The sequence below is a fragment of the Diadema antillarum genome, unplaced genomic scaffold, assembly GCF_040938485.1.
Source record: "Diadema antillarum isolate AM-2024a unplaced genomic scaffold, OU_Dant_1.0 seq00000503_RagTag, whole genome shotgun sequence".
Lineage (NCBI taxonomy): Eukaryota > Metazoa > Echinodermata > Echinoidea > Diadematoida > Diadematidae > Diadema > Diadema antillarum.
In genome coordinates this window covers 926,858-952,744 of record NW_027271460.1, presented here as the reverse complement: position 1 = coordinate 952,744, position 25,887 = coordinate 926,858, and the positions used below count along the sequence as shown (strand labels likewise).

The following is a 25,887-nucleotide window of genomic DNA, read 5'->3' as shown; positions in this document are numbered from 1 at the left end:
ATTATTTTTTATGACAATATTGTTTAATGATTAAACATAAAGCGTTCGGGGTATTCTGAATGTCTTTTCTAGTGTCCGTGTTCTATTCCGCACAGTATACGATGGCGTGCAGATGCGCGCAATTGCGCTCTCTGCATTCTTGACGAGATAATCAGTTTCAGAAAGCATGAAAGAAATTAAACAAAACAATTTGCATATGATACTTTTGTTAGTATCTTACTTTTAGCGTTGATGTGTCTTTCACTGTTCATCTTATAAGCCAGTTCGGGGATAGCTCATGTGCACATGGGTACAAATGACCTTTAATTTTTCTCAGTTGGTTTGGCACTTACTCAATTCAAAGCGACATAATGCAGCAGCTTGCCCAACATAGCAATTTATGGAACTCTTTATGGAACTATTCTAGCAAAGAATGAGCCTGTGTAGATGAAGTGACCAAAGTCGTTCGTCAATCAACACTTTGGGAAGCATCTATTTCATTGTGCTGTTTTGAATACATTAACAAACTTTTTCTTTTAACATTACCAAATACCAGGCTTGCTGTCAGGTGGATGTACTGGCAGGCACCATTATATAAGGATTCCATAAATAATCATAGCGTTACAGATGCTTATCTCAGCGAAATTAAAAACCAAACTGTCTCTCAGTACAAATGACCTTTTTCTGCTCATGCTCAAACTGGAAATCCGAACTGGCTTATTGTGAAGAACAATGATTGTTCCCTCCTATACGTATTCGAGCAGTACAGGATAGCGAGCAGATGCACGCAATTGCGCTCTCTGCATTCCCGACGAGATAATCAGGTTTACAAGAAAGAATCTGAAGAGCATTCCGTAGCAACAATTTTAAACATTGCTCTATCCAAAATATACTCCGAGTAATACATTATTTTGTCAGAAAATACAATATTGTTTTATGATTTCACATTTAGCGTTCGTGGTATGAAGCGTAAAAGAAATTGAACAAGATTCCTTAGCAGTATTTTGAAACATTGCTCTAACTTAAGTATAGTACAGTAACTGCACTTGTTTTTGTGTTTTACTTTTAGCGTTGATGCTTCTATTACTGTTCATGTCACATTATTCTGAAAAACCGTTGGTGTAATACGAACCGTTTTCTTAGACCAGCTAGTAACACAGTGCGCAGATGCACGCAATTGCGCTCTCTGCATTTCCGACAAGATAAGCAGGTTTAGAAGAAAGCATTTAATATGACTGAACAAGATTGCGTAGAAACATTTTGAAACATTGCTCTTATCAAAATTTATCACATTATTTTGTATGACAATTATTGTTTAATGACTTAACATAAAGCGTTCGTGGTATTCTGAATGTCTTTTCTACTTAGCCATGCGACGAGATAATCAGTTTCAGAAAGCATGAAAAAGATTAAATAAAACAGTTTGTATGCCACTTTTGTTAGTATTTTACTTTCAGCGTTGATGTTTCTTTCACTGTTTATGTTATTGTGAAGAACCGTTGGTCTGTCCCTTACGTATTCTTATAGGCGAGCAGTATAAATTAGGATAGCGAGCAGATGCGCGCAATTGCACTCTCTACATTCTCGACGAGATAGTCAGTTTCAGAAAGCATAAAAGAAATTAAACAAAAAAAAAACAATTTGTATGACACTTCTGGTAGTATTTTACTTTTAACATTGATGTTTCTTTCACTGTTCATGTTATTCTGAAGAACCGTTGTTCTCTCTAATATACGTATTCTTAGACGAGCAGTATATATTAGATAGCGAGCAGATGTACGCAATAATTGCGCTCTCTATTCCCGAGGAGGCAGGATTAGAAGAATAATAAGCATTAAAGATATTGAAAAATATTCAGTAGCAACATTTTGATACATCGCTCTTATAAAGAAAAATAGTACATTATTTTGTATGACAATATTGTGTCATGATTTTACGTTTAGTGTTCGTGGTATTCTGAATGTCTATTTTACTTAGCCAAGTGTTGTTTTCCGCACAGAATATGTGTAACGTGCAGTTGCGCGCAATTGCGTTCACTGCATTTTCGACGAGATACTTAGTTTCATGGCACAAAATAAGAAATTGAACAAGATTCCGGAGCAAAAAAAAATTAGACATCGGTCTGACCATATAGACTAATATGTTATTAATTACAGCTCGTTATTCCGAAGGTTCGTTATTCCGAAGATTCGTTATTCCGAAGGTTCGTTAATCCGAAAATGAAATTAGGTTCGTTATTACGAAGGCTCGTTAATCCGAAAATGAAACAAAGCTCTTTGTTCCGGAGGTTCGTTACGGACCCTATATAAAACCTTCGGAATAGCGAACCTTCGGAATAACGAACAGCACCCAACAGTTATTTTGTATATGAGACTTGTTTTTGGCTTATATTTTTAGCGTTCGTGCATGTTTCTTTCACTCTTAATATCATTCTGATATAAGGAACCGTTGTTCTGTCGCAATACCATCTTAGACGAGCAGTAGCGAGCAGATGCAAGCAGTTGTGTCCTCTGTATTTCTGACGAGATAATCAGGTTTAGAGAAAGCATTAAAGATATCTGGCAACCTTTGGAAGCAGAGATTAGTACTCAGCAACCCAAAAAATCGTATTTTTTCGATCAGAATTAGTATTTTCAGTCTTCCTTTTTTTATTATTTCGAAATAAACTTGCCGATGTATGAGGCCTACTGGCTGTGCTAACTGGCTGTAAACATAACATTACGACGTCATGCCGAAGTACCGAGCTGCATAGTCACCAGCACGATAAAGAATCAAAACTATACTCCGTGTTCATCGCATAGTTGATTGATTACTTATTCTCGCAATAAATATGCAGAATGTACCTCCAAAACTTGTTGGGCTGGTTATGGAAACTTCCACTACCTAGCAGGGGAGGGGGAATGTTTTTATCTTCTCATCTTTTAAAGAGAGCTTTTGTCTTAGCGAATACAATATCTTAGTGGATTGGGTGTTTTCTTTCCAATACTATAAAACATAGTCATGCGTTGTTTTGAGGCTTTTTCATCTCATGGGATTTTAAACATCATATTCCAAGCAAGTATTCCAATTCCTTCTCCCTGACTGGAATCGGAAAGGCTGCCGTAACGACGATCGCTAAACCACACTGTGTGTGGCTGTGCCGATGTCACCTGAAGTACGAAGGAAAGCGCCATGTGCTCCCGCCTTTAGAGTCGGATGCGCCAGTGCAGAGCTGAGCGGAGAAAGGGATGGTTAAAGTATTCGAAGAGGTGATAATTGGGCTTTTTTTTTGTACGAGATACCAAGAAAACATGAAATATACAGAGCACATACCATTGTAAGAGGAATTCAAAGCTTATTTGATGAAAATCGGGTTTGGAATGACTGAAACATCCAAACACAAAGTAAAACAAAGCGATCGCGATAAAGTGTGGGTGCTACACGTTATTAGAATTGCTCTTTTGGATATCTCAGCCATTTCAAAACCAATTTTCATCAAATAAACGTTAAATTCCTCATGGAATTACATGCTCTTTCATATTCATAAGAGGTTTCTCATTATCTCGCCCCCAACCAAATCTATACGATCCCTTTAATGACTTGGTTATTGTAAACAGTTTTCGTTCGATACAATCATTAGCTCTTTCAGGAGGAAAAAAAAAACAAAAAAAAAATCATGGACCAACAACAAGAAAAAAATCCACGAATGTTGATAGCGAAAAGTTTGAAAAGTCTTTTTTTTTTTTAATTTAATGAGCGTGAAATTACTAATGTCATGATTTTGCTGTCTAATCGGGTTTTTGGTGCATCATTATAACTAGTGAATTTGACCAGCACTGGCCATAATATACGAGACCTTTCATGTATTTCTGTGATTGCATTTCTAATCGAGTAATCCCTTTTCATTGTTCAGGGAACATACAAAATATCAGATCAAGTACAGTAAAATCTACTGTTTGATGTTTCTTATGCGCCAAAAGAAAGGTCATATGAATCCTGATACCTTTGCAATGATTCCCACGAGCTAGTTATTCGATCGATATTTCCAGGATATTTACACGCTGTTTATTCCAGTGCGCGCATTCTTTCGTCTGGCACGCAACGGGGTCTGGCACGCTAAGAACCAAAGACGTGGATTTCTACTATCTTTGCTCATGAACTGTGGAAATTTCCACGAGTGGAGATGGGCGGGGGTGTCACGCAAAGAGCGCAGCTCGGGGGTGTTTCATCAAGTTCAGCAAAATCCTCGATTTTGATTGGCTGAGAAGCTCTTGTCACTGACTGTTACCATGGTGATTGTCAGAGACTGACAAGTTGTCAGCGCTGCGGACAACTTTCATGAAACTGTCCCCGGGTGTCAAGTTTCTTGGATACAAAGAGACCTCATGTCATAGAGTGTACACCATTATATCTCTTCACTTGTATATTTTTTTTTGCTGTTATTCATGTTTTCCCCTTAATGTTTTTGCTGGTAATGAGGACAAGTTATCCTTCATGTATACATTGTGGAATGAGTGAATGTAGCAATATTATTAGAACACATCAATAAAAAAAATTTGGGAAAATCGCACAATCCGTTCACAAGTTATGAATTTTTAAAATTTTGAATTTTCTTTGTTTTCTTTACATCGTTGTACATGTGACATCACAAGTTGTAGTAGTTTTCTTATCTAGCAGTGACTGAGCAGAAACTTCGAAAATTTATGACTTTTCAACTGGTTGTCCAATTTTCCTCAAACTCTCACTGATGTGTTGCTGCATTCACTCAATCCACATGTTTATTATGAAGGTGGACTTGTCCTTTAACATTACGAAGGTTGCTAACACGTGATTCTTTCTGTTTTGATGTGTATGTATTTTCTTTTTCATCATTCTTGGCAGGGGAAAGAAGAGTAAAAGAGGGAAAACTGAAATAAAACGAAGGGCACGTATATACACAGTATTCACAGCAAGCCGCCTTTTCCAAGCATTGTTCATCATCATCAGGCATCACTACACTTACAAACACGATCACCCTCATCACTCGAGATAAACGACTAGGAAAATGAATCACGAAGTATCAAGTACGAAGTGTAAAAATGTCAGAAGTAAGAATATCAGAGGTAAAAATGTCAAAGATGAAATGTCATTGATCAAGATTTATAGACGTATATAGAAATATAGGATGAGGTGAAAGTGCCAGATATGTTTTTGCAATATGAGTTTACTTTCAGTGTTCATATTTCTTGCACAGTACTTGTTCAATATATTGAATGTTTGTTTACTTACTATAGTATAGGCATGCGTTCTTTTCCTTTTCGCTTTCGAAGCGAATTTGTTCTTTCAGTTTTTACCTGTCATTTATAGTTATTCATAACGGAGGGTTCATACTTTTCTTTACATTTTATTTTGTACTAATCATAACCGCGTTTTACAGTTCCATTGAGACCATACAGTTTGTGTTTCCCAGCTGAAGAGAGTATCATGCTTTTCTGTGAACTTGAGGGAAAAATTGCGTTTTCAAGTGTTTTTGTTAAATGATTTTTCCATCAATTTCACAGAAGGTCCCGGACACAAATTGGTCTCAAATAACCTTATAAGGGACCGAAACTAGTAAGGGAATATAAGAAAGCAAATTATTTCCTTGAAATTAATTTGAGTGTTGTTAACCAATTTCTGTGATTACACATTGTAATAAAAGAAAAATGCACCTCATCAAAATCATACTGAGATAGAACAACAAATCTTGTTTCGTAAAATGTTCCCTTACCAGTACTGGGGACTTGTTCCTCTGTTTACTTTAATTGTTTTTGTTATGTTACAATTACTTACATAACTACTGTACCATAAATCTCGACAAATACAATGTAATAAAGCAGTTGGTACAGTTTGGAGCTGTGACACAATTACTGACAAGCGTAAAACTTCCTGACGTACAAAGTAAGCAAGTAGAGTGGTACATGGTACCAGGAATGAACTTGCTTGGGCGAGCTACTGTACGAGTTCAGTTCGAGTTCAAGTTCGGACGGCCCGCCCGCGCGTCTGCGCGACCCGGCCCGCTTCTTTTCTTCCTCCGTTGTATGGCGCATGGATATGGCCAGAAAAGAAGCTACTACTTAGCTCGCAGTTCACATACACGGCTCCATGCCACACACACAACACACACTACTCGCGCCTTGCTGCTACTCACACAGAATGATTTCGATTTGGTATCACACACGTGTTCTTTGCACAGACAGCCTAGCCGCCTGCTGATGTCTTGGCGGCCCAGCGCCCGCCGCTCGACTCTGTGTGTGTGTGTGTGTGTGTGTGTGTGTGTGTGTGTGTGTGTGTGTGAAATGAAAGGACACGTGCCACCATGCATGCCTGTTGTGTGAAAGAAACCGAGGGGATTTGGGTGAGGCAGAGCTCCTCGAGGAAGTCTGACACACGTGCGTTGTTGTTGTCGATAAAGACGCTTACTAGTACAGTTAGTATACTGGTACGGTGTACGTACTATACTAGATACTACACGGAACCTTTGCGTTGTCCACCAGTGCACCCACCTCGTTGTTGTCTCGGGTTTAATGCGCATAAAAGTGGCAATGTAGAGTTGGTCCTACTACTCATCTACCGTCTCATTGTTATTTGTCTGATAAGAATATTTAGCACTGAAATTAACGTAAAAACTTGACCTACGTGATGGACAAAATCCAGCACTATCATATGCTGTTGATCCCTTTCCAATTCGTAGTTTCAATGCAAAAACAAATACCGACGTCGAACTCGAGTACTGTACCCTCTTTTCAATCAGCTCCCCGCGGTATCGCTCCCTTTTTTTGGATCGACCTCTATTTTTGTATTGACAATGCACACAAACCGAGCTAGCTAGCTGTTTTGACCACCGTGTTGTACGAAGCTTTTAAGAAAATGCATTGACATTACATTAAGTGCCACTAGCTACAAAACAATAAAAACGAACTTACAAGCCAAACTAAACACGTTTCAATTACACATCCGCTCAGTAACGACGCATATATGACTGTGAAATTCACGTGTATTACCTATGGAAAGAGGGGGGCCGATCGTGAGGTACCCTTTCAAGCTTAGACGCGCGAAGAAAATGCATCGCATGCACTAAAATTGCGTTATTTCACTACGGAGATTCAGAATCAAGGTGACGGTCACGACATTCAAAACTGCGGTATTTATGGCATATTTGAGGTAAAAATTAGGCGAATTTGTTTTATACTTTTGGAATAAACAAGCTGCAGATCCTTAGGGTGACGATAGGTGGTACCCTCAATCACACTAGGCGTTCTGCTGTGCGCCAAAAACTAGTGGTCGGTTTCAAAAAGGGTGGTCGATGTGTAGTAGTAGAGTTACCGTACCATGCAAGCAATGATGCAGGCAGTGGAGAGCGCCAGTTTTAAAGGTCCTATTAGGCTGCGTTCACATATAAGAAGTACAAATGTATACTACTAGTATTCGGGTATTCGGGGCTCGTTTTCGAGGGCACGCGAATAGCTTGAATCGAACGATAGGATTTCCTCACACCGGTTCACATATTAAGAGGGCACTATTCGAAAGTACCAAATAGCTGCGAATAGTATAGCAAAGTGGGAATCGAGCTTGTTCGATTTTCTTGCAGCGTATACCGTCTCTCGTTTATGAAATAATGACAATTTTGGTCTGGATTTGCCCTTTAGCAAAAATAAGCATGCAGACTGACATTCTGATGCAGTTTAGAAATTGTTAATAAGATTTGCTGGGATGTGGGATGTAGGAGGAAGAAATCCTCACTGCATGGGATGGTGAGTTGACGGTGCGGGTGATGGTGATGTACTCGGTGCTCGAATAGCGAATACTGTAGCGAATAGCGAATAGCGAATACTTCTATGTGAACGCAGCCTTAGGGACGTCGGGTTCGTTATTCCGAAGGTTCGTTGATCCGAAAATGAAATACAGTAGGGTCCGCAACGAACCTTCCCGGGAATAACGAGCTTTGTTTCATTTTCGGGTTTACGAACCTTCAGAATAACGAACCTTAATTCACTTCGGAATAAGAAACCTTGTTACATTGTAGGATAATTTGAGATTATTGTAGTAATGTAACAATAACAACTAAAGTAAACAGAGGAACGAAGTCCCCAGTACTGGTAAGGGAACAGTATACTAAACAAGATTTGTAGTTCTATCTCAGTATACTTTGGATGAGGTGTGTTTTTCACAATGTGTAACCACAGAAGTTGTGGAAACACTCAAATAATAATTTCAAGGAAATAATTTGCTTTCTTATATTCCCTTACTAGTTTCGGTCCCTTATAAGGTTATTTGAGACCAATTTGTGTCCGGGACCTTCTGTGAAATTGATGGAAAAATTATTTAACAAAAACATTTGAAAACGCAATTTTTCCCTCAAGTTCACAGAAAAGCATGATACTTTCTTCAGCTGGGAAACACAAACTGTATTGTCTCAATAGAACTGTAAAACGCTGGTTATGATTAGTACAAATATGTAAAGAAAACTATGAACCCTCCGTTATGAATAACTAAACAAAATGACAGGTAAAAACTGAAAGAACTGAAATTCGCATTTGATGGCCATGAGGAAACAAAATCAAATCAATGGTCATAAAATAGTTAACATCGGAGTACTTTGGTTGCCTATGTGTTGCCAAAATCTTGTCACCTCCGAAACGATTAAGTCTATCGTATACTGATTGCGCGCGCATCACAATACACTGGGTTAGTGAAACAGACCAGAAACAGTCAGAATAACACAAACAGTGCTAGAAACGGGAACGCTAAAAAGTGTCATACAACCTAAGGTGTACAATGTTGCTACGGATTCTTGTTAAATTAGTCATATTTTCTTCTCAACAAAATCATCTTGTCGCGAATGCAGAGAGCGTAATTGCGTGCTTCTGCTCGCTATCGTATACTTCGCGTCTATAAGTACCGATACGAAATGAAATTAAATGAAATTTATTCACCTAACAAACAAACAAACAAACAAACACCGTGAACAAAGTCACAACAATAGATAATTGAAATATAGTTTAGCAAAAAAGAACTGGCAATAGCGTGCAGGCTATATTCGAGGCCAGTTCTTTCAAAATGATAACGTATGATAGGATCACAGAAGAATTGTTATACAATGCAAATATGAATATACAACAGATATACAGAACACCATGAACAGTGAAAATTACAAGAACGGTAAAATCAAAATGTGAAAGGAATATGCAGAGTAAAAAAAGAAGATAAAAGGAGAAAAGTACTATTGTATGGCTAGAGCAATGGTTCAGAAAGTTGCTATACGAATCTTGTTAAATTTTCTTAATGTCCTTTTTCAACGTAATAGTTGAGAACACATGGGTTAGTATACGCTATACAACGCAGGTGACCGATATCGACAGGTCGGCTGCCGTTTTGAATTTCAGGACTTGAATCGTATGAAAGATACCGCACGTTATTCTAAAATAAAAAAAACAAACAAACAAGAAATAAGTTTGCTTGTGCAGCTATTATATTATTTTATGGGGATTTTTTTTTCAAAATTACTTCTTTTGATGTTTTTTTCGGAGGGGGTTTTGTTGTTGTTGTCACAGTTTTTGCCTACTTCTGTTCTTTTTCAGTATTTTTGATAATTATAAACATTTCAGACCGGAGGAACTGCACTGATTCGTACCACCGGTGTACATGAATGGGGTTCACGAATGAGTTTGAGGTTATTGATAATTGTATTGTGCGAAGCTGACGACGTAAGCAACAAGCAATACCCAGACAAGTGCCCAATTATTGTCCCTATTTAAATAGTCGGCATTATAGTCAAATTCTACGATGTTATTGGGAGCTGTCTTTGCCTGTGTGTATAGCATCTATTCATATTAATACCAAAGCCTAAATCTGTTATAGTCAAGTTAGTGGTATAAAGACGGCATTTCACGGCGAAGGTTATAGTGTTGCATTAATTTTGTCAATCATGGCTGTGTGATTGTGACTGAGCTATAAGAACTCGGTAGAATTCACGCAATGAACGTAAAAGCCAACGTATTACTGTCTGATTTAAGGGTTCAGTTATTTTATTTATTTATTTATTTATTTATTTATTTATTTATCTATTATACACTATACGCGTCCTATATTCACCACGGGATGCAAAATGAGTGGCCGCTGGCCGCGTTGTGTATAGGTGACCGCAATAGGGTCTACCCTGGGCCCCGTCTTATAAAGCCTTCAAATCAATCACAAGTCCCCAAATCAATCGCAACTTGCATTGAAGCTCTCAAAAAACTTGCGATTGATTTCTATCACAAGTCTTTATAAGAGAGGCCCTTGGGGTCGTTATACTCATAGAGTTGGATACCAATCCAAGTGGGTCTAGCAGCAATTTCGTGCGGGGGATTTTTTTTTTTTTTTTAGTGGCCGCTATAAGTAGGTGACCACTATCGACAGGTGGCCGCTAAGACAGGTTGTTACTAGATTATGGGCAGAGCGATGGTTCAAATAATATGTTTCTACGGCGGAATCTTATTCAATATCTTTAGGCTTAATGCCTTCTTCTCTAGCTAATTATCTACAATAATAGTTGAGAATATACAGAGAGCGCAAACGCGCGCCATCTGCTCGCTATCGTACTGTACTTCGCGTCTGAGAACCGATATGGGTTAGGTAGTAGTACAACATCGCTGAACATCATGAACAGTGAAAGTTTACACGAATTTTTAAAATGAAAATATGAAAACAACTGTCATATAAAATACAATTGTAATATACTATTGCAATGGTAAATGCGATGGCTGAAAAAAATTCTACGGAATGTTGTTCATTTTCTTTAATGCTTTCTTCTGATAACTTATTACTGTATCCTCAAGCTGATTATCAGTATTGTATAGTCAAAATGCATGCGAGAGCGCAAACGCGCGCATCTGCTCGCTACCGTTACTGCGCGGAAAAAAACACACTGGCCTATTATGGGATAGCAAAACAGAGTCAGAACAACATGAACAGTGAAAGAAACGTGAACGCTAAGAGTGAAATCTAAAAAGAATCAAGTGTCATACAAAACAAGGTGCATGATAATTATATGATCAGAGCGTTGTTGAAAATGTTGCAAGGGATTCTTGTTAAATTACTTCTGTACTTTCTCAACCAAATCATTTTGTCGAGAATGCAGAGAGCGCAAATTGCGTTCATCTGCTCGCTATCGTACTTTCGCGTCCAACCGATTTCATACAACAGATATTCAGAACACAATGAACAGTGAAAGTTACACGAACGTTAAAATCAAAATGTCAAAACAACTATCATATTATGCAGGTATAGTCAGAGCGATAGCTTAGAAAGTTGCTACGGAATATACTTGTTCAATTTCCTAATGTTCTCTTTTCTATACCTGATTATTATCTTGTCGAGAATGCAGATGAATCAGCTCGCTATCGCGTTTGCACTGCACGTCAGAACGGATGCAGTATGACATTCTGAATACCATGAACAGTGAAATTTACACAAACGATAAAATTAAAATCTGAAAACGACTGTTATACAAAATAATAAAGCTATATATATTAAGAGTGATGGCTCAAACTGTTTCTACGGAATCTTGTTCGATTTCTTTAAAGCTTCTCCTCAATCTTACTATTTTGTCGGAAATGCAAAGAGCGCCATTGCGTGCATCTGCTCGCTGTCGTAGAACCGTTATGGGTCACTATAGTATACAATGTGTAGTACGGTTACAGTTCGTTATTCCGGAAGGTTCGTTTTTCCGAAAGTTCGTTAATCCGATAATGAAATAAGGTTTGCTATTCCGTATAGGTTCATTCATCTGAAAATGAAATAAGATTCGTTATTTCGAAATTTTGTTTATCCGAAAATAAAATAAGGCTCGTTATTCCGAAGGTTCGTTATGGACTCTATTTAATTTTCGGATTAACGAACCTTCGGAATAACGAACATATGGAATAAAGCCACAAATATTCGGATTAACGAACCCTTTTTCATTTCTAGGCATAGGGACTTTGTGTGTTTCGGATTGACTAACTTTTGGAATAACGATCCTTCGGAATATGAAGGAACAACATCCGGTTAGTACAACAGAATCGGATGTTCAGAACACCATGGACAATGAAAGTATAAACACGAACGTTAAAATGAAAATCTGACTTCGAGTGTCATAATCAAATAGTTTTAAAAAAAAACCACTATTACATGGTCAGAGCGATGGTTTAAAATACCTTTTTTCTACGAAATCTTGTTCAATATCGTTACAGGCTTAACGTCTCCTTCTCTAGCTGATAGTCCTAGTCGAGAATACAGACTCTATAGAGCGCAAAGGCGCGCCATCTGCTCGCTATCGTATTTATTGCTTCGCGTCTGAGAACCGATATGGGTTAGTAAACAACATCATGCAGAACATCATGACCAATGAAAGCTACATCAAAATCGCAATATGAAAAACAATTGTCATACAGAATAATATACTATTGTAATAGTAAATACGATAGCTCAAAATGTTTCTACAGAATGTGGGTCATTTTTTATGCTTTATTCTGATAGCTTTTTGTGTCTGCTTTTCAAGCTGATTATCTACTGGAAGTCAAAAATGCAGAGAGCGCAAATGCGCGCATCTTCTCGCTACCGTATAATGCGCGAAAAAAAAGAACACAACATGGCTAAGTGAAACAGACATTCAAAATAACATGAACAGTGAAAGAAACATGAACGCTTGAAGTAAATCGGAAAACATGTGTCACAAAAAATAGTGTAAGGTGTACAATCATGGTCAGAGCAATTTTTGAAAATGTTGCTACGGATTCTCTTTAATTTTTAATACTCTCTTCTCAACCTGATAATTTTGTCGGCCACTGAATGCAGAGAGCGCACTTGCGCGCATCTTCTCGCTGCCGAACTGTGCTATTAACAAAAACAAAACAAACAAAACAAAACAAAACACACACACACACACACACATAGGCCTTTGGGTTAGTAAAACAGCCTACTGGTAGTCAGAACATGAGCAGTGAAAGAAACGTTAACGCTATATAGAAGTCAAATCTAAAAAAAGAATTACGTGTCATAAAATAAGGTGTATAATATTCAATAATGATCAGGGGTCCGCTTCATAAAACTTGTTATCAGTGACATCTGCCACATTTCTATGACAAAATTGCTCTCAGCCAATCAGATGCAAGGATTTCAGTAGCTTGTCACATCTATGACAACTTGTCACTGATGACAAGTTTTATGAAACGGAGCCCAGATTGTTGTTAAAAATGTTGCAACGGATTCTTGTTCAATTACCTTAGTACTTTCTTCTAAACCTAATTATTTTGTCGAGAAATCAGAGAGCGCATTTGCGTGCTTCTGCTCGCTATCGTACTTTGCACAGTGAAAAATACAAGAACTTTAGAATTAAAATCTGAAAACAAGTGTCAGAGTGAAAATGTAGGCCCGACTATCATCGGTTGGGATATAGCCCGATCGGGTTACCAAAATCATTGATTAAGTTTTTGGCGGCCCGAAAGTAAAATCTGGTGGCCCGAAAAAAAAAAAAAAAATCACGAAAACATAAGAAAAACTAAATCGGTCCTATACTTAACATAATATATACGCTGTAGAAAATAAGTATCCTGAATTGATACAGGTACCCACGTCTAACCGTTCAATCGTATACCGTTTATTCTGAGTTCTAAGATTTAGCAAATAGGCTTATAGATTATTATAAAAGTTGATGCCTTACGATCAAAACTTGCTTTGAAATTAGAAATTGATGGGAACATACTGTGCAGACATTGGTAAACATCCGGCATTTAAATTTTGATTTAGCATTGTATAAAGAGCCGAAAGTTACCGTTATTCATTTCTGATTGTAAAAGCAATCATCCAACATTTTCTACTATTTTAGCACCTTTACGGAGCCGAATGTTGCCGTTATTCATTTCCGAACGTGAAAGCAAACATCCTCTATTTATTTTAGCATCTATAATTGAGCTGAGTGATATCGCTATTTACTAAAAGCAAACATCCGGCATTTATTTTATCATCGTTCCATACGTATAGTTAGTCATTTCCGAACGTCAAAGGAATCATTCGACATCTTATCTTATTTTAGCATCTTCCGGAGCCGAATGTTATTGCTATTCACTTTAATACATAAAAGCAAACATCCGGCATTCACTTTATCATCGTATATACGGAGTTGAAGTTATTCATTTCCGAACGTCAAAGGGGCATTCGACATATTTTATTTTATTTCATTTTACTTTAGCATCCTCCGAAGCTTAATGTTATTACTATTTATACTTACTTTCGAACATAAAAGCAAACTTCCGGCATTTCATCGTACGGAGTTAAATATTATCGTTATTCATTTCCGAACGTCAAACGGACCCACTCGACATTTCGTTATAGCATCTTTGGGAGCTAATGTTATTGCTATTTACTTTCGAACATCATCAAAAGCCAACATCAGACATTTATTTTGTTATCGTACGGAGTTGAATAGTATTGCTATTCATTTCCGAACGTCAAAGGGATCGTTCAAAATTTATTTTAGCATCTTCCAGAGCTGAACGATATTGCTCTTTACTTTCGAAAGTAGAAGGAAACATCGGCATTTATTTGATCATCGTACGGAGTTGAATATTTTTGTTATTTTTTTCCGAATGTCAAAAACAAAAATTCGACATTAGTAATATACGAAGCTGAATGTTACTGCTATATACGTTCGACCATAAAAACAAACATCAGATATAAATCTATTTTATCATCATACGGAGTTTGAATATTATTGTTATTTCCGAACGTCAAAACAAACATCAAACATTGATTTTACCATCTAAAGCAGCTGATTGTTACTGTTATTCATTTCGAAATTTTAAAGCAAACATCTGACAGTTATCTCAGCATCGTATGGAGCAGAATATTACTACTATTCACTTCCGAATGCAAAAACAATCATCTGACAAGTATTTTGGAATCTTCCAAAGCCGAATGTTATTGCTATACTTTCGAAAGTAAAAGCAAACATCCAACGTTTATTCAATCATCGTACGGAGTTGAATATTATTATTATCATAAAAAAGCAAACATGCAACGTTTATTCAATCATCGTACGGAGTTGAATATTATTGTTATCATTTCGGAACGTCAAAGGGATCATTTGACATTTTCAGCATCTTCCGGAGCTATGTTATTGCTATTTACTTTCGAACATATCATCAAACATCCGGCATTTATTTGATCATCGTACGGAGTTGAATATTTTTGTTATTTATTTCCGAATGCCCAAAACAAAAATTCGACATTCATACGGGGCTGAATGTTATTGCTATTTACGTTCGGCCATAAAAGCAAACATCAGACATTATCATCATACGGAGTTTGAATATTATTGTTATTCATTTCCGAACGTCAAAGCAAATATCAAACATAAAGCAGCTGAATGTTACCGTTATTCATTTCGAAATTTTAAAGCAAACATCTGACAGTTATTTTAACATCGTATGGAGCAGAATATTACTGCTATTCACTTCCGAACGTAAAAGCAATCATCTGACATGTATTTTGGCATCTTCCGAAGCCGAATGTTATTGCTATTAACTTTCGAAAGTAAAAGCAAATATCCGGCATTTATTTTATCATCTTACGGAGTTGAATAATATTATTATCTTTAATCATTTCCGAACGTCAAAGCAAACATTGACATTTATATCAGCATCTTCCGGAGCCGAATGTTATCCTTATTCATTTCCGAACGCAAAATCAAATATCTGACTTTAATTTTAGCACCGTACGGAGTTGAATCTTATCATTATTCGATTTCAAAAGTATAAGCAAACATCCGACATTAATTTTATTTTATTATCATACGGCCGGAATCGAATATTACCGTTATTCATTTCCAAAATTAAAAGCAAACATCTGACATTTATTTTAGGTTCTGACGGAGCCGATTGTTACAGCTGTTCACTTCCAAAAGTAAAGGCAAACATCCGACTATTCTGGGGGAAAATCTTCATTTCCAAAATTTTGGTGGCCCGATGTGCGTTTTTAGCCACCGTTAGTGTCGAGCGCTGCATGGTTATGGTAAGAGCGATGGTTCGAAATGTTGCTACCGAATCTATTATTGTTGCATTTCTGACACGCTTTCTTGTCAATATTACTAGTATTATGATTATCTTGTCGATTTTGCAAAGAGCGTAATTGTGTGTGTGCATCTGCTCGCAATCGTACTGCGAGTGCAAGAACGAAGAGAGTACAATTAACAGACACTGAGAATAACAGTGGTAAAAGTCACACGAACTTTAAAACAACAAGTGAGTACTCTCGCGCCGACTTTAATGCGAGAAAAGGAAGAGGATTTGACCTTCCTTTTTGGTGACAGAAATAATATGAGGTGTAAATTGGCCACCATCAGTTAGCAAAAGTAAAATACAAATCCGAAAGAAAAATGGAAAAGAAGGGGCCAATTGAACGCAACACACACACACACACACACACACACACACACACACAAATAAAAGCATTCGTGTACTGAAACGCAAGATTATAGAATGACAGTGGACGGACGAATACACGTGTTCGTACACGTACGGAACAAGGGAACAATGTACTACTACTCGCGAGTACGCCAACAGCTGGCGCTCTTACGATTTGTGGCTATGCGATGAAACGCCGTGTTCAAATTTGTAAACAAGGATGAGCGCGCGCGCAAGTGATCGCCACGCACTGAGCGTAATCGAGCGCATATGAGCGCGCTCATCCTGTGATGTTGATCGCAGGCGGAACTGTACGAGCCAAGCATCAAAATTTTAAACTTTAAATATTATATGACAAACGTTGTGTGAACGTACGGGGGGGGGGGGGGGGGGGAGGGGTTCAAATGATTTGCACATGGATGTATTACGTGTCTGATGGATGCAGGTCAAATAGAAAAATATACATTCCTTGGGTCTTTCCTTCCTATTTGATGAGGTCACAGAAGCCAACAATGGTACCCGTTTGTTACACAGTGTCTCTGTGTACAAAAAGTAAAAATCTGAGAATGGCATGTGACTTAAAGGACAAGTTCACCTTCATAAACATAAGGATTGAGAGAATGCAACAATATTAGTAGAACACATCAGTGAAAGTTTGAGGAAAATTGGACAATCGATGCAAAAGTTATGAATTTTTAAAATTTTTGTGTTGGAACCGCTGGCTGAGGAGACTACTACCGCTTGTGAGTCATATGCGTACAACAGTATAAAGAAAATAAAAATAAAATTCAACATATTTTCACTTTTTTCGCATAATAAAAGAGCACTTGACTTGCCTCTTTCTAAAGGCAGGGGGAATAATATTACCCATAACATTTGTCGGTAACGAGTCGGGGGAATGTGTACTTTTTTCATAAGATGAAATTTTGTGAAATTCTCTTTATATTTTCCTTATAGTGTTGTACGCATGTGACATCTAAGTTTTTCACACACTGCAGTAGTCTTCTCATCCAGCGGTTACTGCACAAAAACTTCAAAAATTCATAACTTTTGAACGGATTGTCCGATTTTCCTCAAACTTTCAATGATGTGTTCTACTAATATTGCTACATTCTCTCAATCCTTATGTTTATGAAGGTGAACTTGTCCTTTAAGTCTTTCCCTCATGACCTTATACCTTGAGATTTATGTACCAAAAGTATGCTTTCTTTAATCATATATTTTCTGTACTTTTATCTGTGTTCACCTCATAAAAAGGTAAAATAGTATACTAAAATAATTTGAAAGCACAAAGTTCATGGAACACATATGTACAATGTAGCATACATTAATAATGTGGAAGCATAAATACATGAAAATACACTTAAAGGTCTGAAGTTTCTGAATTGATAAGATTCTATCTCAAACAGGAAAGAACACATTAGTTTATTTACTGACATAACGTGGCTTCAAATGGTCTTAAGTGGTTGTCCATTTTGTGTTGATCATTAAGCTGACCTGTGTTTTATCCCCTTTAATATTTTTGCAGATTGGCACCGGTATTCAATGCATACAATAGTGTAGACAAGAAATTTCATGTGCATTTTGATTTCGCAAATCTTTGCTCATGATATTGTCAAAGTTAAAATGCACTTGAACATTTCTAGTTTTACAGTAAGTCAAATCCTGTTATTGCTAAACAAACAGCAAAGTTCTCAACAAATAGTTCTTGCCATAAAGCAATGACATTGTATGTTTAAGTCACAATGCATACTTCACAGATTTGCTTAGGTTCTTATCAGAACAGAGAAGAAAAAAAAAAGACAAGGTTTTTTGCATGAAAGTAAAGAATTCACCACATTGGAAGGAAACTAAAAGAATGTTTAATAGCTTTTGGCTATTTTGTGAGGACAAAGAAGCTACCTTTCAATTCCTTCTGAAAACCCAAGTGTATCATTTTGCATCCATTTACTGCTTATGAAATGAATTATACATGGGGCCCCAACCCACTAGACTATGAATATAAACATGGTCGACAGAGTGCCTCTCAGGTTAAAGGGCCTTATTCTGTTCGATACCACACCAGATACCACTTCTTGGTTGGTGCTGATAATGTTTCATTGTATAAATGCTATATATTTCACAGAATTTTTAAGTTTTGTGAATTTCATGAGTTGGTTGGTATTCATGAATTTAATATCATGTGAACATATCAACTGTGATGCCGACATTTTAATGCAGCATGCACATTTACAAATTGTACATAAAATTATCTTTTCATTACTGTACTCTGCGATGCATATTTAATCACTGACTAAATTGTCAGAAATTCCTGATTCATGAAATATTAGACTCACTAAATATATGGCATATCATGCTAAATTTGAAGTGGGATGAAGAATCATATTGGATCTGTCAAGTTTGTTTGGAGGAATTGAACTCTGTGATGATCCTTTTTCAAACAAAAGGTTGTATGAGTTATCATGTGATTGCTTGTGTCTCGTAAAAAATTTGAGTTAAGTCTTTACTGATTACCCATTAGATAGCCATATTTCTGTGAACTCTCCTCTGAAAATTAGTATCATATTTGCTCTATGCACCAGGCGCCCTTTTCACATAGATGATTACTGAAAGTTGCCATGACAGCAGTCACCATGGGAACAGCTAGGAAGCAACCAATCAGTCACAAGCATTTAAGTTGCTGCTGTGATAAAGGCAGTTATTGTCACAATCGCAAACATCTCAGTGAGATTTGCCCGAGGTCTTTGAACAGCCATGTCCACAAGAGAGTGACATAGAGCCACATTGTATGACACGCTTTCCAAAACCTAATGTACTGACATTGAGTGTCTGAGACAAAGTCCAAAGTTGTTACTATTTAACAATGTGCTTAAAGGGCGCCTGGAAACATATTGCTGGGGGAAAAAAAGAAGAAATTTTAAAAGTTTACTTGTAATGCACAATTGAATGAATGACATCTCATACAATATAGATACTATAGACTCATAATAGAGTAGGCCTTTAAAGATGACAATTTTGCCCTTCTGACTTTTGTCCTAGTGTTCTTCAGAATGAAAACAAATTTCACCTACATGTTCGCCCATATACGTGCCCATTGCATATTCCCATGCTTTTTGGCATGCACCTCGTAGAGCAAGGTTGTAAGAATTTGGTTTATGTTGTTTGTCATCTCAGCATATAATTGTGTACCAATATACTGTATCTGTAGAACAATGTAATTTGCCACTTTTTAATGAAATGTAGCTGTATTACCAATGCTGGAATTGATATTTAAAGTTGACAGTCTTATTGTATACCATCAAAATTGAGCAAAATTGGGAATTGATTTGCTGACAGTAAGCCATTTTAATTTGCTCTTCTTAGTGTGTGGTCAGTATTGAAATAAAAGAATTACTATGTCATTATAAGTTCATGCTCTCTTGGGAGATTAGGTACCTCAAAAGCTGGTTATTACATTGTAGAAAACTGTTTAATGGCAAGGAGAGTTACTTCTCATACAGAAAGGGATTTAGATTGGCTTACATTATATGCCATTTTATGCATGAAGCCTCACCACTTTGAAATCACACAGTGACTTTGCCTTTCACCCTCTTCTGGTACAATGTAGCGGAGTTTTCACAAGTTATGTCTAGACGGAAGTATATTACTACATAGGTTAAACTGCTAATTGATCTTATGGGGCCTTCTGAAATGGTGAAAATGTCATGACAGATTCCTTTTTTGTATCCACATGAACCACCAAGGGGCACATTGAACTGAATTTTTAAAAAAGAGGGTCTTTGTGCAGGGAATTGGCAAAATTCTTTGTGACTCTAAACCACAATTTTATTGGACAAAGGAGACCTCTTTTTTTTTCTTAATATTATTATGTCTGCTACTCTTTCTGTCAAGAGTTGTATACTTGAAGAGAAACATGTGGTTTGAGACGCTCTGAATTCATGTTTCCAAGTACCTCCTTTTCTTCAATCTTTTGTTTTCAGCCATTTCCTGTTTAAATTTCATTCTTTGTGTCTCTTATTCTTTTTCTTTTTTTCATAGTAACATTGTTCGGCACTCTCCTCTCCCATTTTTTTTTTTTTTTTTTTTTTGGGGGGGTCATTATTCCTTCTTTGTGCTTTTTTTCTGTTACAATGTACCTTCTATGCATTTTCCCCTCTGCCCTTCTTTTGTAATTTTCTTCTCTTATATTTCTGATGTGTCTGTGCTTGAAATTGTTATCTCAATAGAAAATGTATTGCACAGAATCTGTAATAAGCCCTGCGAAAAATTCCATAAAAACATTCAGTGATCAGTAGCTCACATTTTGTTTTTAATAGATACAGGTGTATAATACATGGAAAAACATAGACAAGAATGTAACATTCCACATGTTGCTGTAGAACATCCCTGAACACAAAAATATAGCCATTACAAGCTGCATACACACACACAGGAATTATCGTGTACAATGTAGGCTTGTTCATCGCGAAGCAAGCATAAATTTACTTGCTACTCTTCACAGATACTGACAAATTATCATGCGAGTTAAAAAAAAAGAAAAAGAGAATAAGTCAAGAGTGACCGGATTGTGACCCCAGGCATCCGTGTGTGCTGACCAACTGTGGCAAGTTGCATTATGGGATTTAAAGGCTGGCTACAGTCTTCACTTGCTGTTCACACATACCATGCAGAGCAAATTATCACGATAAAAGAAAAAATCAAATGGGACAGATTTTTGCATCGCAATGTGGATCATGAGAATTAACCATTTTGTGTGCGTGTGTGTCCACACACGTGATATAACAGTTTTTGCATCAAGTTGCAAAATTGAGTTTCAGAAATGGTTAATTTCAGGGTTGTGTGTGTGTGTGTGTGTGAATACAGGGTACTAGAAAGTTCACTAGGGCATGAAAAATGGGAAAGAGTGAAATATACTGTTGATAAATGTTTGTGATCACACTGGATGTAAGAATATCATAGCCACCCATTGGGCATTTCCTCTATATTGTGCTCCTAAAATGTCTCATGGTGCTAAACTTGCATGAAGCAGGAAATAAAAGCAGATCCCTGCTCCAGTTTTCTCACTTCCATCAGGAAGACTGATGTGTCACTTCTTCAGATTGTCGGAAGGGAATGGGTGCTTTATTCCCCTTACACCATAAAAAAACCAAAAAAATGAAATTCAAAGAGGGATAAAATACTTGGTGACAGGAGCATGTGATATTTTGCTTCCCTTTCCAACAAATTACTTAGTTTCCAGGGCCTACTGTAATTGTAAAACCAGATATACAGCATGAAACTTTTGTGAATTTGAGCAGATGGTCTTTTTCACTTCATGAAACTCTCCCGATTGTAGCTTTCTTTGTTTTTTTTTACTGCATGAAACTTTTGCAAATTGCCCACTGTCCTGCCAATGCATTGTGTAGAGCAAAAAAATTGCATGCATTTTACTTTCACAAACCTCAGTTCCTTATGAGAAGGTGAAAGTTTCATGCGCACAAAAATTTCTGGTTTTGCAGTACTGAGCGTATCTTCATTCATTCATTCATTCAAGCGATTCCTCAAACTTCAGATATCCAGAATTCATGGTCCTATTGTACGCATCTAGTTTTTGCATTCATGGAATGTGCTGTTAGAAAACAAAGCAAAACAAAACAAAAATGAAAGCAATTTGATACAGTTGTATGCAGTATGTTTATCTGAACCTCCCTTTTCCATGCTATGACATTTTTTAGTGTGAATGGGACTACAACCATTGTAACATAGGCCTAATGGAAGGAAAACTGCCAGTTACGCTGACTTCATTTGTAATACATCCTATGTCTTTTTAGCACAGTCAACATACGCTACATGTATACCAGGATATGTGGGCCATGTTGATTCAAACAGATCATTTTGCTGGCACTTGTTTTTGTCCAGCCTGCATAGGGGAAGCAAGACGTAAGCGTCTCTTTTCCGTCATCATTGTCGTTGGTCGGTAGAAGCAGTGGCGTCACTGACAATTTGCTGTACATACTCTCTATGACTTTCCACAGCTTTGAGCTGTAACCACCAAATTCACAGTACAAGTACATCAAAGGTACTTCACCTAAAGATGCTGGTCAAGATCGAATATTGGTGAAGTCCAATAAGGTCAAAGGTCAAGAGACCAAATGAACTTGTACAAAAAAAATGTTATACTAACAAATTTCCACATAAATCGCTTGGTGTTTGCCTTGTTTTAGTTGGGATAGTTTCGGCTTTGGCTCAAAATTAATGTTGTACCTGAAACATTTTGACTAGCAGTACTGTGTGTTTGTTTGATTTTTGTTTGTTTGTTTGTTTGTTTTTTTTAATTCTGTGCAGTAATACCCAACATGTGCATGTATTGATAGTACAGTCCCACATATGCATAATATGTGTGTGCTGTAAAGCAGGGTAGCACTTCTTGCAGCAGGGCTGAACCATTCTGTTTTTCCATTTAATATGCATCATGTGACAGCACACGGCACAAACTTTAATTGTTGTAAGTGAATGACAGGATGAAGTTTCTAGATAGAAACTAAGAGTTGTCATTCATATGGCTTAGTATCTAGATGGTCATGATCTGACAATCCCCGTCTTCTCCATATTTGTCTTACAGAGGAGAGCCAAAGGTCAAGATCTACTGGACAAGGTCTTTGAGCACCTCGAACTCCTTGAGTGTGACTACTTTGGAGTCCGCTACACAGAAATGGAAAACTCAGTGGACAGTAAAAGGTGGCTGGACCCCAGGAAATCCATCAGGAAACAGGTCAAAGGTCAGTGATCTTTCCCCTACTAACCTCCCCACCGCCACTCACCCCCATTTCATTAGGGACTTTTAGATTGTGTGGACATGACAGCGGTCAGGCAGCCCGAATGTGCAAGCCAACCGTTCCCGGCGACTCCCGTCACCAGAGTAAAACTATTTTAGATTTCAGTCGACAGTGAGTACGACTTGACAAATGTGGTGACATCATAATTGTCATGCTAAATACAAGCTGCGCACGCTGCTCATCCTCAATCTGGGAGGACATGAAATCCTTTGAAGACACGTTCTTGATTCTAGCGCTGGATGTGCCAGAAAATCTGGAGCATGCGCAATATCATGGAATGACTTCATCACGTCACAGTCCACGTCGTGGATGCGAAATCTAAAAAAAGTCCCTTTTTCCTCGAGTGGAGGGCAGAATGCATTTGTCATAATGATTTTTTTTAAAGATGGAAAACAGAAAGGGTGGAATTTTGTATGAGTAGTTTGTTGTGCTCTTTTGGGTTTGATCATTTTTGTGGGATTGTGATTTCCCTCACTTTTCGTGTATTTTACATATTAGTGTTGATTGTTTTGGACAAATTATGGTAAACAAAATAATCTCCACATTTTGATTTTTGTCCCAATTGATCACGCAGTACAAATTGAACAAAAATACCCTCACATCAAAATATCCCGTGTTTACACCATGCTCTCTTTCTTGTGTCGACATAAACTTTAATCAGACATGGTGAAAGTGAAAATTGTTGTTCTATTTACTGTATAAAACTATTTGATAGTATACAGTCAGTGATAATAACCATTTCCGAGAAAGCTAATGTTTATGTTATTAGTTCTCAACTGTCCACTGTAAGTCTGAGAGCAAAACATTCTTTTGGCCTCGACGTTCAACCCATACTTTTTGGTACTTCAAATCTGCAAACTTGTGTTTAGCTAAGATTCATTTCTTCATATCTTATGTCCATCACTGTGAGGATAGCGAGACTGAAGAACAGTTTATCTTCCAAACATTGAAACCCCATACCTTTGAGAGTCTAGATATGTTATCAGTTAATTTTGTTAGTGCAGCGTTTAATATTTCCGCCACACACTTTACATCATCCAAGATTGAACTGTAAAAAAATCTCAAAAATTTGACGAAGTGTGTTCCCTTTATACAAACACATGCAGACTTGCAATTGTTCTGCTCAAGTGTTTTGGTTTCTTGTGTTTCAGGGGAGGAAAAAAAACCAGTACTCCAGACTAACAAACACAAGGGTTGTTGAACCTCTAGTGTTGCAGTGGAGGTTGGCTCTATATCAAGAGTGTCCTATTTCACTGCAGTGGTGAAGCACTATCAACATTTCAGTGACAAAACAGCCACACTGCCGCAGTAATTATGCCCCATGAAGTTCAAACGAAGTCTAAACGAAGTTTGGAAGGGTAATAGGAATTAGGACGTGATAGGTCAGTAGGGCTGTTGGTACGTCAGTCTGTTTCAAATATTGGGGGTTAAACTACTTCTCCAGTTTCTGAGTGATTCAAAAAGAAATTTAGTGCACATGTTGAACTTACATGTAGTTGTGGAAGACATTTTATCACAGCAGTGGAAAGTGCATTGCCATGGTAACAGCACATTTTGGCCCCCTAATCAGGGAAAAGGATTTTAGATGGAATTGCCTCTCCAGTTTTTCAGTGATTCATTAAAAAAAAAAAAAAAGGTAAATAAATGGCACACAAAAGAAAGACTCAATGTAAAGTTGTGTAAGACACGTTTCAATAGTACTGGGAAGTGCGTTACTATGGTAATGCATTATAACCCCCAAATAAGAAAAAAAAAAACACCTTGTCAATTCAATCTTATCCATTTTTAACTCAATTTAGAAGAACTTTGGCTCATATAGTGTTTGTGATGTAAAGTTCAATTCAATTTACATTTATTTCACATCTCTTAAAAATGCACAAACGTAGACATATATGTATAATATGTACAGAACATAACATGGAAATATACACATATATTTTCAGGAATATAGGAGGATTTTGAAATATTGGTACTATACCTTCAGTGACAATCCCTCCTCTTTGATGACAATCCAAACCACAACAAAGAAAAATTAAAAACCTCAAACTTTCCTTTCCAGTTTGATCAACTCCCTCTCTCTGCTCTCAGACAAATTTAGAGCTAGGAGAATTCAGTTGTGTCACTGATGTACCCCATATTAGTTTGTAGCCCTTCAGACTCTTTGTTGTTGTTGTTGTTGTTGTTGAGAAACTAACAACACCTTTTAGTGTTGATATGATTCAGAAATTATTCAGAATATATTTTCTGATGGGATTCATGCGAAAGTCAGGATCGTTTGTGGTATATTTGTTTTGCCATGTATCTAAGGTTATCACAGTCGGTACCAATGCAACATTGCTGTAAAGCATGATACCATGTACATGTATCACTTAAAATCTGGCAATAACAAGGATGTCTGGAGGCAAGACTAGGCAGGAGAATGCTTTGTACTTTTGGGTTTCACATGTGATAATCTGTGGGTATGAATCTCCAGCAAAAAGTAATGTTCGTACGGTTTCAGCAAGGAACTCCCCGACCGCCATCCTAGCTCATCTCACAGATCGGATGACGACAGATATCCTGAAAATTTGAATTAATTTTGAAATTGGATATGAAAAATAGACTTTTATTGGGGGAGAGGGTGAAAAAAAGAATTACCACAGTAGACACCATGTATGTGGTGTAGATTCTGA

At 37.2% G+C, this 25,887-nt stretch overlaps 1 protein-coding gene across 2 annotated transcripts in view; it reads left to right on the top strand.

Moving 5' to 3' along the window:
- Positions 1-25,887, top strand: part of LOC139733916 (tyrosine-protein phosphatase non-receptor type 4-like) — a 199,439-nt gene that overhangs the window by 77,406 nt on the left and 96,146 nt on the right. For both annotated transcript variants that reach the window (XM_071644730.1, XM_071644729.1), the window contains exon 3: positions 23,002-23,158. In XM_071644730.1, the coding sequence (XP_071500831.1) occupies positions 23,002-23,158 (157 nt within the window). The remainder of the gene's footprint in view (positions 1-23,001; positions 23,159-25,887) is intronic.